General features: G+C 37.3%; 1 protein-coding gene across 1 annotated transcript in view; it reads right to left on the bottom strand.

The window, feature by feature from the left end:
- The window catches only part of GABBR2 (gamma-aminobutyric acid type B receptor subunit 2), a 476,938-nt gene that overhangs the window by 131,275 nt on the left and 330,590 nt on the right, over window positions 1-15,073 (bottom strand). Inside the window, exon 13 of the mRNA XM_051609256.1 lies at window positions 3,118-3,240. Coding sequence (XP_051465216.1) covers window positions 3,118-3,240 — 123 coding nt within the window. The remainder of the gene's footprint in view (window positions 1-3,117; window positions 3,241-15,073) is intronic.

Genomic DNA, 15,073 nt, shown 5'->3' with positions numbered 1-15,073 from the left:
GTGTCAAGTCAGCTAACACTGTGATTTTGTTCTGCATTAGTTGTTTGAGTGAAAAACTAAGGCTGCTCTAGCTGTTTTAAATAAGGTTTATTCTATTTTATCCAAAGAGATGAAAGACAGCCTGAATTTACCTAATCTATTTTTGGGTTTCCTCCAGCTGAACTTAAAATCAAAACCTAAAATTTCATCTTCCTCTATATCAGTAAGACTTTGCATAGCAAAAGAGATAATAATAACCTTTACGTTTGCTGCTGCAGCTGCAATCAGGAAAGACCATTTCACGTTATGTTGAGCTTTGCAATGTCCCTCCAGAATTCTTCACAATCAGGCCTCATTTTTACTATCTGGAATAACTTCCTGTAACCACTAAAATTCTGTCATCTCATCACTCACTTCCTCTTCCACTGAACAACACAAGTCCCAGCACAGAGACTGGGACTTGTCCTGAAGGACTCTACAGACTACAGCCCTCCTTCCTGGAAAATGAACTTTCAGTTATTCTTTAAATCAGTTTCCTTTTTCTGAAGAATCTTGTATCCATTTGAAGGCTTCTCTCTTATTCCATGGCTATTTAATTTCCATTAGAACCTTTGATGAAAGAAATCATTAAGTCCTTTTTGGAGACCTAGCAGGCTGTGTCAGCTGCTGTTCATATGCCTGCTGGCTTCTTCAAAGGGCTTCACTGAGTTTTTAAAATTTTGTTCCTTCACAAGTGCCATGTCAACTCTTCCTTAAGGTAGCATATTTATGTCTAATTCCACTCCTGATTATAATTTTTAAAAGTTGCCCTGCTACAGACATTACCTTACAAGCTTATGGCTTCCACTCAGTCTTGGAAACATGGTAAGACATTTGCAACTTTTCCCTCTGATGTCAAAACAGTTCTGAGCTAATGATTACATTCTGCTGTCAGTAGTTTGACTATTATGCCTGGGAGAATAAAATTTGTTTCCAGTGATTTATTTCTGATCAGTTTCTCTATTCATACCAGCAACTCCTAGTCTCTCCTCAGTGAGTTCATCAGAAGGGTTCTCACACAGCAGTCTCCTCAAGCTCTTCCACAAAAAGAATTTTGCTGAACAAAGCAGCAAACCAATCATTTAATCATTCTATATGGCCTTGTTTTCTGCAATTAATGCTCTTATATTCTGATCAAATATTGTCTCCAAAGATTTCCTGCCAAACTTACTGCTACTGATATTTAGACAGAAATTTATTATTCATTTTCCTGCCTTTTGCAAGATTTTTTTAGCTTTTTTTTTTCTTTTTTGTCTTCTACATTTAACTTGCCAGACTTCATGATCCTTTCTGTTTTCCTCATTTGAATACAGCTTAGGTTTTCTGAATTAAGTCTTTGTGCTTTTGTCATGCTGAGTTTCTTTTTCAGTTTTTACCTATGTCTGGCATGCATTTACTCTGTCTCTCCAATGTGATATTCTTAATACTCTCTAGGCCACCTGCAAAGATTCATCTCTCTGCACTGTCCTCTTTAGCATCTCTTTTAAGAAGCTTGTTCAGTTTTATGTTGTTCCCCTTTCAGAAGGTGAGTAGCACTCTACTGAGTTTTGGTTTTTTTGGTTGTTGTTGCTTCCTCAGAGCTATCAAAGCTAAGAACAATTTATTTGCAGCTACAGAAAAGCCCTTCAAATATCAACACTTTCTGTATGCTATTCAGAATGAAATCAAGGGTTAATTCTCTCTTTGTGGGTTCTGTGTTGAATTATTAAGCAGTAACTGCTTCTAAATGAGTTAGTTTGAGCAGCTCATTTGTCCAGTTTACAGAGCCATTTTTTGATCTTGCAATGTTTATGACTCCCTCAACGTATCAATTAAAAGCTGACCTTCTGGTTCGTTGGTTAGTCATGTGTCCGACAGAACAGCTATACACTTGAAATGCATAGGAATTCTGCCTTAATCAATGAAATTAGTAATTTGTTGGAACAAAAAAAGTAAAAAAGGCTATCGAGAAACTGCTATTTTTTTCAAGCTTTATAAACACAGGGAAGAAGTATCTCCACAAATTCCAGATACATTTTCCATTTTTTATTGGCAACTGTAATAACTGCAGTCTCTTCAAAAGAAAGTTCAAACCCTAGGGAACAACTAGACATATCCTGTCAAACTCTAAAACTACTATTTTAAAGGCACTCCTTGCAGTTTAGGAGGCATCATTCTAAAATATCCTCTACAAATTATATTTAAATAAACAGCAAAATCTTCTCCTAATAAAATTCCTGAGCTACATTGCAAAGTAAGAACAAAGTAAAACCAATGGAACAAAATACCGTATATTTTCTTACAAAAGTTAACATCAAAAGAGAAAACTACCATTCTTTTTCTTACTACTTTTCAAACATTGGAGAGTAGAATGACACTTCTAGGGTGTTCTAATATAATCTAGCTTTCAGATATCACCAGTTTTCATGCTGGAGGTAATAAACTCTCAAACGCTGCTTATTTGCATACAGGTAGATTTTTTCTCTCCTAGTTCTGCATTGTTGCTGCCATGTTTTGTACTCTCAGTTTGACCAGAGAACTCTACTGCAGCCCTGCAAGAATGCTGAACAATTTGTTCAATGAGCATTAAGACACTACCTCCTCCCTGCCAAAATCTCTATCATGACCTTTCTGAGAATGACATTAAAATAGGAACAATCACTATGTGTGTATGCACATTCTGTTACTGAAAATAAATATAGCAATAGGTAACATAATTCATTAACATCTCTGCAAAGAATGCAGTCTCAGCAGTGACCTCTCCTGCACTTATCTTGAATAAGCTCTTACTGAAATCTACTAATGGGTTCTGATAATCTATTATTTATTGCAACAGACTCTGATAGAGAGTCTTAGCAGAGGATTCTCCTGTGTTTACAACACTTACACCTAAAATCTCTCACTAGTGACAGAAACGTGGCACCTTCCAACTACAGATACTATTTCTTTTGGTTGCAGTTATTTCATTTCTATTTGCTTTTGAAAAACACAACTTTGTTTCCTCCAGGTACACAGCTTGACCTGGTTTCACATAACCTAGTTCATGTTAAGCTTGGTCTTATAGAAAAGCAGTAGATACTGATATGCAATCATAAGTATTACTTGGGCTTGGGGACATACCTCCATGTTATACTTTTCCACTGTCCTTCTCAAAGGATCCACAACCTGCCAGCAAATCAAGATGCAAAGATCAATCAGTAGCATCCCTCCAACTATCACCAATAGCTTCTGGTCTTTAATGATCTGGAGAGACAAAAAATAAAAAGGGAAAAAAAAGAAGGGAGGAGATTCCCATGAGCCATAGATAGATCCCTGTACAGTTTTATTCCTATATAGGAGAAAAACACAGGTTGCTAATAAAAAGATGTTTTTTAATAATGAATGAAGAAAAATTTCTGAAATGTCAAAAGATGGAAGCAAGAAGACACAAAATTATTTTTGTTTGTTTCATGTTTATTAGAAGTACCTAAAGTACATTTTGATGTCTAAAAAGAAATTGGGAGGACTCTTAAATATTAATATTGAAGATCAGGTTTAATATTAACTCCTGGAAAATGAAAAAAATAAATTCTAGAGAGTCACTATTATGTTTCTGTATGCAAATGCAGAACAACTTCCATTACATCTCCCAGAGCAGCAGGAGTCAAGAAGGAACTTAGTTTTCACTAAGATTTACAGTATTCACTTTTTCATAACCTTGGATATGGAAAACACACTTGCAAAGTATTAAAAGAAAAGCTCATTTCTAAGGGTTTTTGTGTGTGTGTCTGTGTGTAACATTTGCCTCTGTCACCCAGGAAGCAGAAAGGGATGATGTATATTTTCTATATTACAAATGTTAGAGCCTTTTATGCACATGCAATTTAAAACATGTTTTTAATTTTGCAGGAATTTTAGGTTAAAAAATGAAAACTAGATTTGCTAATAAAAAAGACCAATCAAAACCATGTATTACCTTGTTCTATGACTTCATGCAATCCCTATATTACTTCTACTGTTATACACATAGCAACACAGAAAAAATACACTGCAAGTATATTATTTGAGTTGCAGAGTTGGAAACATGTTCAAATATAAAACTTAAATTAACTTTGTCAGTCTACGTCTGCCTATGTTCATGTTTTTAAAATTAACACATACTTCTATTGCTAATGAACACTCATCCAATATTCAAAACACACTGCCAAATTGTTTTAACCTGAACAAAACCACATCTTTTTCCCTAGTTTTGGTTCTTAGAAACAGATAGCTTCATCCATATGAAATATTTAAAAACCTTATGCCCGAGCAGCTTAATAAAGTAGTGATTATTTCAGTTCAATTTGATAAACTTGTTAGGATTTTTAAAACTCAGTACAAAGCTATAAGTGTCAGCTAATCTTAATACAGGCAAGTCTGGCATTCCTGTCTAGAATAATTGCATTTGCATTGAATTCCTGTCAAGCAAAAGAAAGTTATAAAAATGAATACAATTTGAAATAATGTACGAGGAACTTTGGAAAGTTTGTTTTTCATATATTTAGTGCAATTAATAATTTATTTTGAAAGATGTTTCTGCAATATTGTGCACCACTCTTTGTTGATCTGCAAGTTTACTCTATAAATAATTTGATGTAAACTAAACATAGAACTAAGGCTAGCAACCAGAATGACTTAAAGAAGTTGATGCATTATTTTAATTTCTTGCAACCAATTATTTAAATCCATGTAGCTCCCATCATCATAAAGGACCAGAAAATTATGCTTTCCACAGTTTGCTGCAGTAATAAAGCAATATGTCCATCTCATTCACCAGAGATAGCATAGGCATGCCTGGGAAGGGAGGGTGGTGTGTCTCTGCTAGATGGTTTGGCAGGAGGTGCGGGGGGGGGGGGGAAGACTGTCACAATGTGCATTCTCATTAAGCTAAAAGGAAAGTAGATATTAAACAAAGAATCTCAGGCACAGCTTAGTCCCTCGTATTCTTTGCGAAATATAACTATGCGTAACCTTTTACGCGTTTACCAACTCACAGTCGACGATGAAAAAGGACTGCTAATCACTGAGGTTACCCACTACAGGAAAAGGCCATGCATTTTTTCTCTCTTTTTGAATGCCTCTAAATAGGACTCATGCAAACCATACTTAGTGCTACCTCTGGTATGAGCGGAGACATAGGAACGAAAACCAAGGGGAATCAAGTGCAAAAAGAATTCAGATTTAGATTAAATTTAGACACCTCAGGCCAAATTTATTTTTCTACCTCTTAAGTGTCTAGGTAATCTGTAATATTTTGGTTGGATTTATTTTTAATTTAAGAGAGGTTTTTTAACTGAAGTCAGCTGTTTAACCATTATGTGTCTGGCCTCTCTCAGTACCTAGTGGGGAGAGACAGAAACCTTCACAGAACAGTTCATCCCACCTATCTCAGGTACAATTTAGGATGAAAGGAGTTAGTGTTCAGAAATGTATCCTTCCCTTCCCCCTCCCCCACCATGTGGATGTGAAGACAATTAACTTGAGCTAAAAATAGCTTAGAATCAGAACCATAGAATGGTTTGTGTTGGAGAGGACCTCCCACCAGACCAGATTGCTCAATGCCCCGTCCAACCTGGACTTGAACACTTCAGGGAGGGGGCAGCCACTTCCATGGGCAACCTATTCCAGAGTTTCACCACCCCCACAGGGAATAATTTCTTCATAAAATCCAATCTAAATATCTCCTCTTCTGGTATGAAACCATTCCCCCTCATCCTATCACTACATGCCCTTGTAAAAAGCCCCTCCCCAGCTTTCCTGCAGGCTCCTTCAGGTACTATAAGGCCAGTATAAGGTCACCCCAGAGCCTTCTCTTCTCCAGGCAGAACAGCCCCAACTCGCTCACCTTGTCTCCATAGCAGAGGTGCTCCAGCCCTCTGGTCATCTCTGTGGTCCTGTTTTAGACTCACTCCAATATGTATCTGAGATACTTAAAGCTATGTGAAAAGAATCTGCCCAAAATGTTTCCCTGTGCTCTACTGAACCATGGAAGTTCCTTGCAAAGAACACCCAAAACATCAGTAATGATGCCCTGTCTTTCTAATAAAAATAGTGGATATTTTACCTAGGACGGGTGAAACGTAAGACAACTAGCCCATTTTATTCTAAATTTATACGGACTACATTGTTGCTGAAATTAGGGTTGCATGTTGCTTTACCAACATCTGACAACGTAAAACATACTGGTATAGCAATGCTAGAAGCAAAAGAATGAAAGGATACTATGAAAAGCAGTAATACTGAAATCCACTCACTAACAATGTCAAAAGAAATCTCATATTAACACTTCCTATTCAGGATCACATCGCTAACTGCACTTTCTTGCTCTTCTGCATCTTTTATTTGTACCTGACCTTGCACTACTGCCAGTCAAAATATATATTTTAGTTCACATCTAAGTTGGATAACCTTTTTTTTTTTTTTTTTGGAGGGGGGAGGGAGGACAGACAGGTTATTATTAGAACAAAGAAAGGCAGAAATACAGCAGACAATTGAGCTCTTCCTTGGATGTCTCTTAAAGCATTTTTTTCTGCATTACATTGTGAATGGCCTTTTTCTGGACAGAAGGGGAGAGGTGCATAACAGCAGCTGTCCCTGGCAGCAGGTATTATTCATTCTTTCCTTCTGCCAGCCAGCCAGGAGGCAGGCAAGCAAAACAAAGCCCAAAAGTAACTTGAGGAAGCGATCTGTGCCACTGTCATGAGCTCTGTCAAACACAGCATTAGCAATGCTGCACGCAGGGTGAGCAGGCTGTAAGCAGGGCGCCTGAATCTGCCTCACACACCCAGCACAGCCCAGCTCTGCCTTTGGCAAAACCACGGCAGTAATGCAGCTCTGAAGCAGAACTCTTCACCAAAATGCTAGCTTTTCAGAATGAGACATTGAGATTCAATTATTTTCCACTTCTGCCAGTGACTAGCCATTTGTCCTAACATAAATTTACTCTGAGAAATGCTGTTGGTGTTCCACTAGCAACAATTCCAAAAGGCTTGCTGATGTCCCTCCCTCCACCCTCAGGAAGCCCAGCTTTCCCTCTTCCCAGCCATCACTCCCACCCACCAGATCTCCCTAAGTTCGGCACATTCACTCCTTGGGAAACACCAGATGCACTGAAGGAGTCTTGACTCAGATCTTGTGAATCCAATAATTTATTTGTCTGACAAAAGAAAGTCATGAGCAACTGAGGCTCTTCACAATCAAACATCTAATTCTCCTTTTAGAGAAAGATTCTTATTTCTTTCACTTTTTCATCCTCCTTGTAGCATAGAGTAAATCGGCCTTGGGAGAAATGCATGGTAGCTAATAAAATTGATTTCTGCAAGTACTCCTGACTCATTGTTGAAGCCAAGTTCTCATACAAGAGCATCTGTGAGTAATATTTTCTACCATCTGTGATTGGATAGGTGAATCTGTCTCATCCTGGCAGATCTGACCACTGTTATAAATGCCATTGCTACCAGTCTGGACTACGTATCTGGATAGGAAGCTATCTGTCCTCAAAACAAATTCATTCAGAACAGAAACTGGTAGGCCATTTTCTCCTCAGCAACATTGCAGTATGAACTAATAACTTTTTTTCTGAAAACTTGTGACCATGAAGACAAGTTCAAGATCTAAGCCCTTTCCTTTATGGACCTTGCAGTCTGATCACAGGAGATATAAAACCTGTCTAAAGCTCTGGATGAAGTTTCTGCTTGAGACACTGTTGGGGATTTTCTAGAAATATCACAGGCTGTACTACCTGCCACCACAATTCAGCTGACAATTTGGATGTTATTTAACAGACCTTTTGTGGGGCTTTTTTCCATTTGCTTTCTCAAACACATCTATTGTGCCCTGCAGGATCCTGTCCTCAACCAATTTATGGGATCACCTGGCCAATTGGCAAAGACAGCAATTAAACATTAGCTTTGCTTTTTGTAGTTAAGGTTCAGGGAAAACCTTTTGTTATTTCTTATTAAAAAACAATTCTGCAAATGTAAATGACATGGACCTTAAAGCTAGGAATTCTGTTCTTAACCTAGACATGGAGTCTTATATATGAAGACTTAACCTTTTCTCCAGAATGCAGTATTAGATTTGTACTCTCTGAGTTCCACAAATAGCTTTCCAGCATGGACTGAGAATTACTTCCTTTGCTGCCAGGAACTTCACCTCCCTTTGTCACAATAAAATTTCTTTAAATTTAAAGGAAGACCTATTTGCTAAATCTTGGTGGGCTTTTTTTGTTTGTTTTGTTTTGTCTTGTTTGTTTGCTTGTTTGTTTTTCTTTGGTTTTTACTTTTTGGTTTTGTTTTTGTGTGTTTGTTTTTTGTTTCGGTTTTTGATGGGTTGGCTGAATTCATAGAAGCACAGCAAGTATTTTTTAATCTATTTATAGGTTTTGAGACAAATAGACATTTTCTTTTTCCTTGAAAATTTAATTTTATTTTTTTTTGTTTAAGAAGAACGTTCTATTTTCTCTTAGGTTGATTAACCCTTTCTATCCTGAGGACAGATCTGTTCCTTGCCTTCTGGCACTAGCTGGATAAACACTTAATGTTATTCAGTAACCTGTCAGGGTTTTTTGTTGTTTTTTCAGTTGTCCCTTCCCCAGGCCCCTGGGATGGAATCTGTAGCGATAAACCATTTTTAAAGGATCCCTCTGTGAAGCTTCCTAGACCTTAATCCATTAAATGAATAGCACTGACAGCAATTATTGAAGCCCTCAGAAATCCAAAACCCAATGTTCCTCTCCCTGGTACATACTGAAATCATGCTGACAGTCCTCTCTCCAAACTGGAGGGGAAAGAGAAAAAAATTAGTTTGTGGGGAAAAAAAATAATAAAATCTTCAAGCCAGGAGAAACGCACCAAATAACTACTCCTAAACTTGCCTTCAGTATGTTTTCTCCATTGCATAAACTACCCTTTCTCAATATGATTAACTGGTAAACACCTTAGGTTTGCCTAGGTTAGTAGGCCAGCAGAGGTGGGATGGTGCCATGAGGTTGGTAATGCAGCATCAGTGGTAGAGAGGTGAACTTTGCCATACGTGGGCCAAGGGAGATAATTGTCTTTGAGCTATTAAAGTAATTAATATTTTAGAGGACTATTCTGCAATACATTCTTAATTTCTATTGTGTAATGGAATGAGAAAAAAGGACCATTGAAAATACATTATGCACTTGTTCCCAATAACTCTACAATGTTTTTTCAACAGCTATTTTAAGTATTTCCTATAATACGTTCTACGATTAGTATCGGGAATACTTTTCATGCTGCAATTACATTAGTTTTAATGAGTGAATGCTAACATTTTAAAAAGTATATTTTGTACTAGCAAACTTTTTGGACCAGTAAGTCACTTGTAATAAAAAGCTAAGCTTAAGACATTTCACTCTCTTAAAGGTACTTAGATTAATTTGCTGAAAGGTTTGTACATCTACTTATAAATTAAACCATACATTTGTTTTCTGTGAGGATCTATTGTGACCCCTGAAGTCTGAGAACCTGATTTTCCAGGATAATGGAGTGTGTGGTACTACTTATAATAATGGACAACTGGCTATGACCAAAAAGTTTGGGTTTGAAAATTAAATAGTTACAGTCACTAGCCTGCTAAAGCACACATTTCTAGAATGTTTCTTCTTTGCTGACTCATGCTCAGGATAATTTTAGAGCATCTTTGGCCAGACTCACCCTCTCAATAACTGCATTATAAATGTGGGGGTTTTGACTACACTATGCTGCCAGGAGGAACTATCCATTTAGAAAACACCCATCCTTATTCCAATTCATATAAATGACAGGTGGCACATTCTAGGAGGATGCTCCCTAGGGAGAGCAGAAGATAGAAAGTTTACAGAGGTTTGGGAAGGGATTCAGTGACAGCTTAAAGAAATTATAAAATTACTCATCTTTGAAAGCCTGAGCCTCAATTATGGCCACAGTGCATTGGAGAACTGAGAGATGATTGCTTCACTAACATTGCACAATCAGCCTTAAAGGAGCACACAGAGGGATGCAACACGGCTAATTTCACAAAACTATCTTGAAAGGACAAAAATGAAAAACTTTGCAGTCATAAAAGCCAAAATGACACTTAAGAAAACAGAGTTTACAGCGTTAGAACCAACCACTCTCGCTGTACAGTGTTTAGACACAGCCCTTAGCATCGTGTTAACTTCTGCACCTTAGGACAAGTAAAGCCAGGTTTGCTGCCTTGGGCTCTGTATCTCATCAACAAGGCAGGCCAACTTCACCTTCAAGAGAAATGCATCTGCTGAGCCCAAGATTGTATGGGCCATAAGTGTGGAGAAAATTCTACTAGGAATGTGAATTTTCTTCTGCAGTGCTAAAAGGGATCCCAGTCTTTAGGAAAAAATGTGCACAGAGGATTTGAATGGTCTGGAAGAAGTGTTCTGATTTTGTTTGAAATAACGTTAAAATATCTACACTTTAATATTTTCTGTAATGAACAATTCTGTGGGAAAGCAAACTACATCGTTACCAAATAGCTGGGGACATCAATGCACTTGATTACATTTACAATCCAATTTCAAGCTATTCAGGATTAAATTGCCTCATACTGTATAGCGACATGTTTTTTTTATTTCTCTGTCATCCATTAGTCTCATAATACATAGAAATTATAGTTGTAGCACTGTTTATGAGCAGTTACATTTCACACAGTTTTCATTGTTTCCATTGCTACTGAGGTTCAGCCTTATCAAACTGTACCATGCAGAAATTTACATACAAAAATTACTTCAAAAGCAGATTTTTTTCCTCCTAGATGTACAGTTCATTAGCTCAACTTCTTCCTCTGTCAGGAGCTTGATATTTATATGAACCTAAATTTTAGAAGTGTGATTCCTATTGTTCCCTGGCTGGCATTTTTGGCTGATCAGTTCTTACGAAAAAGAGGATGCCCATTTTACATCTATATATAGATTCTAAGATTACTCTGACTGTTTTCAAAGTTTTTGACTTAAAATTTATAGTTAGAGCTATTTGAGGAAAAAAGTAATAAAATATTTTGGTTTCCACTTACATCACTTTAGGAAGTACTATACTTTTATATTAATAACCCACAAAGCCATACCTAAATAATTTACACTGCACTGTAAGTATCATGGATTATTTGGTTCTGTGATGAATATTCATAATGAAAAAAAAAAAAATCCCAAACATAAGCAAATTTCAAATTGCTGTCTTCTTTCTTACTCTCAAAGACTGAACAATATTGCTGAACATTTTTTTAGGTATCCATATGCTGGTTCATTTTCAGCAGATGGCCCGTAATAGGCTGTTGTACTGTTGATATGGTTACCCAAATAAAATTTTTGGATCCTGACACTTCTCCTTTTCAGACTTCTGATCTCTCACATATATTCAGTGAAATACTAAGGGGAAATTTATAGAGGGGAAATATAGCTAGAGAGAAAAAAAGTCTTGGAAAAGTATAAATATTTACAATCTGAAAACTGACATGGAAAAATATTTTAAAGCAGCAGCTACATAAAGAAATTATTAGTTAATATTATCTACATTTATGCTAATACAGAAAGAACTATGTCTACAAAAGCATTGAAGAGATTAAATAAGATGTGGTCTGTGAGGTTCTGACCTAAACCTTCTGTCACTAGCATCTGAAAAACTTTCCTTCATCCATTTTTAAATGATTAAGATAATGAATATATTTTTTAAAAACATCTTTAGGACTTTTGTGAGAAAGATTATAGATAGTAATAAATTCTAAATTGCATATGTGACTTGAAAGATCTATACAAAATTTTCTGACTAGAGATTACACTCATCCTATAAACTTTCTCACAATGGTTTTCAAATGTGGGATGGTTCTAACAACAATCAGAGACAAGTTGTCAGGAGAAGGCAGCAGCACATAAGCTTCTAAGCATGCGGCCTCCAGCTGCTTTCTTCTCTCTGTTTCTTTTCCCCAGGGACACTGTATAATTGCAGCTTCCCTGCAGCTGGTACCATGGAGGGAGAGCACACAGCCAGCTGCTGCCCACCTCAACTGAAGGGGTTGGGACCAGGGGATGCTCAGAGCAACCCACAAGCCCCATTCCCCCAAAAGAGCATAGATGGTCTCCTACCCCTTCCAGTCTTCCATGTGCCTCAGTTTATGAGCCACAAAGTATGTGAATTAAGCAGGTGGTTGGTCAAATCTGTGTTAAAAAAAGGAGTGGGAAAGCAGTGAGCTAAAAAGTTTGAGAATTCCTGCTCTGCTTCACTCAGTTAATAAATTTGCTGCTTGGAGACAAGAGCTACACTTTTCTGAAAACTGTGCTCTGAGAGATTTCAAGCATATAACAGTTCCGGCAATTAATTATTTTTCTTCATATGGGCACTTAATGGTCTCACACAGGAGATCACCTTTCTCAAAACTATTACCATCTTTTCCATTATGCATTTTTTTCTGGTTTGTGTGAAAAAGATTGCACCAGAAAACTGCCTCTTTTATTGTACAGCCCTATTGCATGCCCAGAGAAGAATCAGTGTCTGCTCCATGGAACTGGTGTACTGTAGGAAACTAAGGCTGCACTAGTGTCCTAGTAATGCACATGGGGGAACAAACATACATTGCAAGATTTTCGGAAGCTGCTGGCTTTTGATGATCAACTTTTTTAGCCACAACATAAGCCTTTCAACATTTTCATGAGCCCATTCTTTTTAAAGAAAATAGAAAGAAGGATAAGTAAATTATATAGCGAGCTGCATGCATCAGCAGAAGGAACCTTTAGATCCTCGCACACCTCATGATCTTGAGCTAACCCAGTAACTAGTAGCTATCGCGAGCTGTACAACAGCCTCACAGACAAGGCAAGTATTTTGCCTGTAGGCTTTACAGATATATAGTAATAGAAAAAGGAACACTGAAACCCTAAAATCCCCTGTTCAGTTTTTATGCTCTGCACAAACTTTTGTGCAACCATTCCAGCTAGTCCTAATTTCAAGTTTTTCTTGCCTCTTATTTCTTTTCTACTCCAATGTTCCTTTCCTAGTCTATGTCCCTACTTATCAGGCCTGTCATCCTGCCTCTAAATTTCAATCTTAATGTAATTTTAAACCAGACCTTGTTCCTCAGCTGGAGTTTTCCATTTGAATCTCAAACTTAGACTCTGTGTTCCACCATACTCAGCTTTCTTGACCACTTCTTACAGTCATCCTTGCTTCATTAAACTCTTTGGTAACTCTCAATCTTATTTTAACTCTCTGGGAATTCTTACCTAAAAACTGTCTCTCTCCTCAACTCTTCCCAGTCTATGATTGCAAGCTTTTCCCTATTATTTTGATCCAGAGAGGCTACCATTCCCTCTGAAACCCTTAGCAGCTAACTTAATTTCCCATTCTCAGCCTCTTCTCTACTCCCACCACTTGGCCCCATGGTTCTCTCACAATGCCAGCCTCCCTTCCTCATACTAGTGTCAGCAAAATAGGCTGTACAGTCTCCAACCTGGCTTTATAATGCATGAAGTTCAGAGCTCTCTTCAAAAGTCTTTTAAGGACTCAGCTGAATGTAAGAAAATAAGTTTGCCAGACTGTAGCCTGACAGGCATAGCTAAGTCAGGTTGTACTGGTAAGTATTTTTTCTTTGTTGTGGTTGGCTGTAGATTTCTAACCCTGGGATAGTAGCAATATCTCTTCTCAATTCTTGTTAAGCTCTTTAGCCCTTTCTCATCTCTGAGAACTCTACAGTCACAGAGCAAATTTAAGAACTGAGAAAAGTTTATGAAATATCATCAATAAGTAGAATAATGTTGGCAAAACTATAGCAACAGAAGTATTAAGAAAAGATGCTGCTATGCATCTCCTTGTGCAATTATAGTCTGTATTTACCTTGTGTAATAACATTGTCAACATAAAGACATATGCCACCAGAAGTCTACAGTGGTGGTAATAACTGAGTACATTGACAATATTTTCAGGGAAAATTAAACATAAAACATCCCCCACCAATGTCACAGTTAAAGGATTAAGTATGAATAGACAGAGCTAGATTGTACTATGTTATAGAAAAGAGAAGCCTATCACAGCAACATCAACTGAGAAGTATTGTGCTTTCAGATACAAACTGCAACAAGCAACATTGTGATTCAGATCATCATGCTTTATTGTGTTCACCTACAAACAGTAAAGTACTTGTCTTTGAAGGAGCAGAATATATAAAGCTTGTGGTGGCTTTAAAAACCACTGCTTTGAGTTTATTACTATTCTGGTATTTGTCAAAAGTGAATGGTCTTTAACTGGCATCCTGGAGTTGCGCAGGAGAAGTCCTTATGCGGGACTGCTTTAATGCCCCCTAAAGCCTAGGACAATACAGTTCCCATTAAAAAAAGACATCTTCACAACTTTCTAAATTTTACCAGAAGGGCTTGCTCCTTCAAAGTGTTTAGCTAGCTAAAGCTTCCCCACGACACCACATGATTTTCTGCCACTTATATTCTCCTCTCTTTCCTCTTACCCACTGCCAGCCCTCCTCTTTTGGTGAAGGAAACATAAAAGCAGTCCCCACCTCTCACCGAGCAGAAGATACTCTGCTGCCCAAACCAACAGGAAGGAGATGTATCAAAACCAGAATTGCACCTCAATTATAAGTGTTACAGTTATTTTTAATACTAATTCTCTTCTATTTTCCATTATATCTACCTCTTTAAATCTCCAAAACAATTCATTTCCTCCTACTGATTTTGTAATTTCCATTTGACAAAAATTGATTCCCTTGCACCCCTCTGTTTCGTATCCAGATAAAATAAATACAGTTTTAAGTTGTTTCCTTTCATCCCTAGCAAGAGCAAAGATGGCAACAGAGCTCTGGGAATCTTGCAAAAGTTGTCAGTTAGCACCCTAATAGCAGAAGAAGTGTATTTTGAATGTTATTGTTTTGTTGGTTTTTTTTACTTTTTTTCCCAATAATTAAGAACTAGATGTATAAATAGATGAAAGCAAGAAAACTGTGACAGCTTTATAAACAGTAGTTAATAAAAATCTTCACCTAATTCAAGACATTCTACATAACCTAGTTCCATTCTCTACCACACTAAAATGGAGCT

This window comes from Apus apus, chromosome 2 (genome assembly GCF_020740795.1).
Source record: "Apus apus isolate bApuApu2 chromosome 2, bApuApu2.pri.cur, whole genome shotgun sequence".
In the NCBI taxonomy this organism is placed as follows: domain Eukaryota; kingdom Metazoa; phylum Chordata; class Aves; order Apodiformes; family Apodidae; genus Apus; species Apus apus.
Note: the sequence above shows the minus strand (reverse complement) of the source record. Positions and strands in the feature narration are given on the sequence as shown.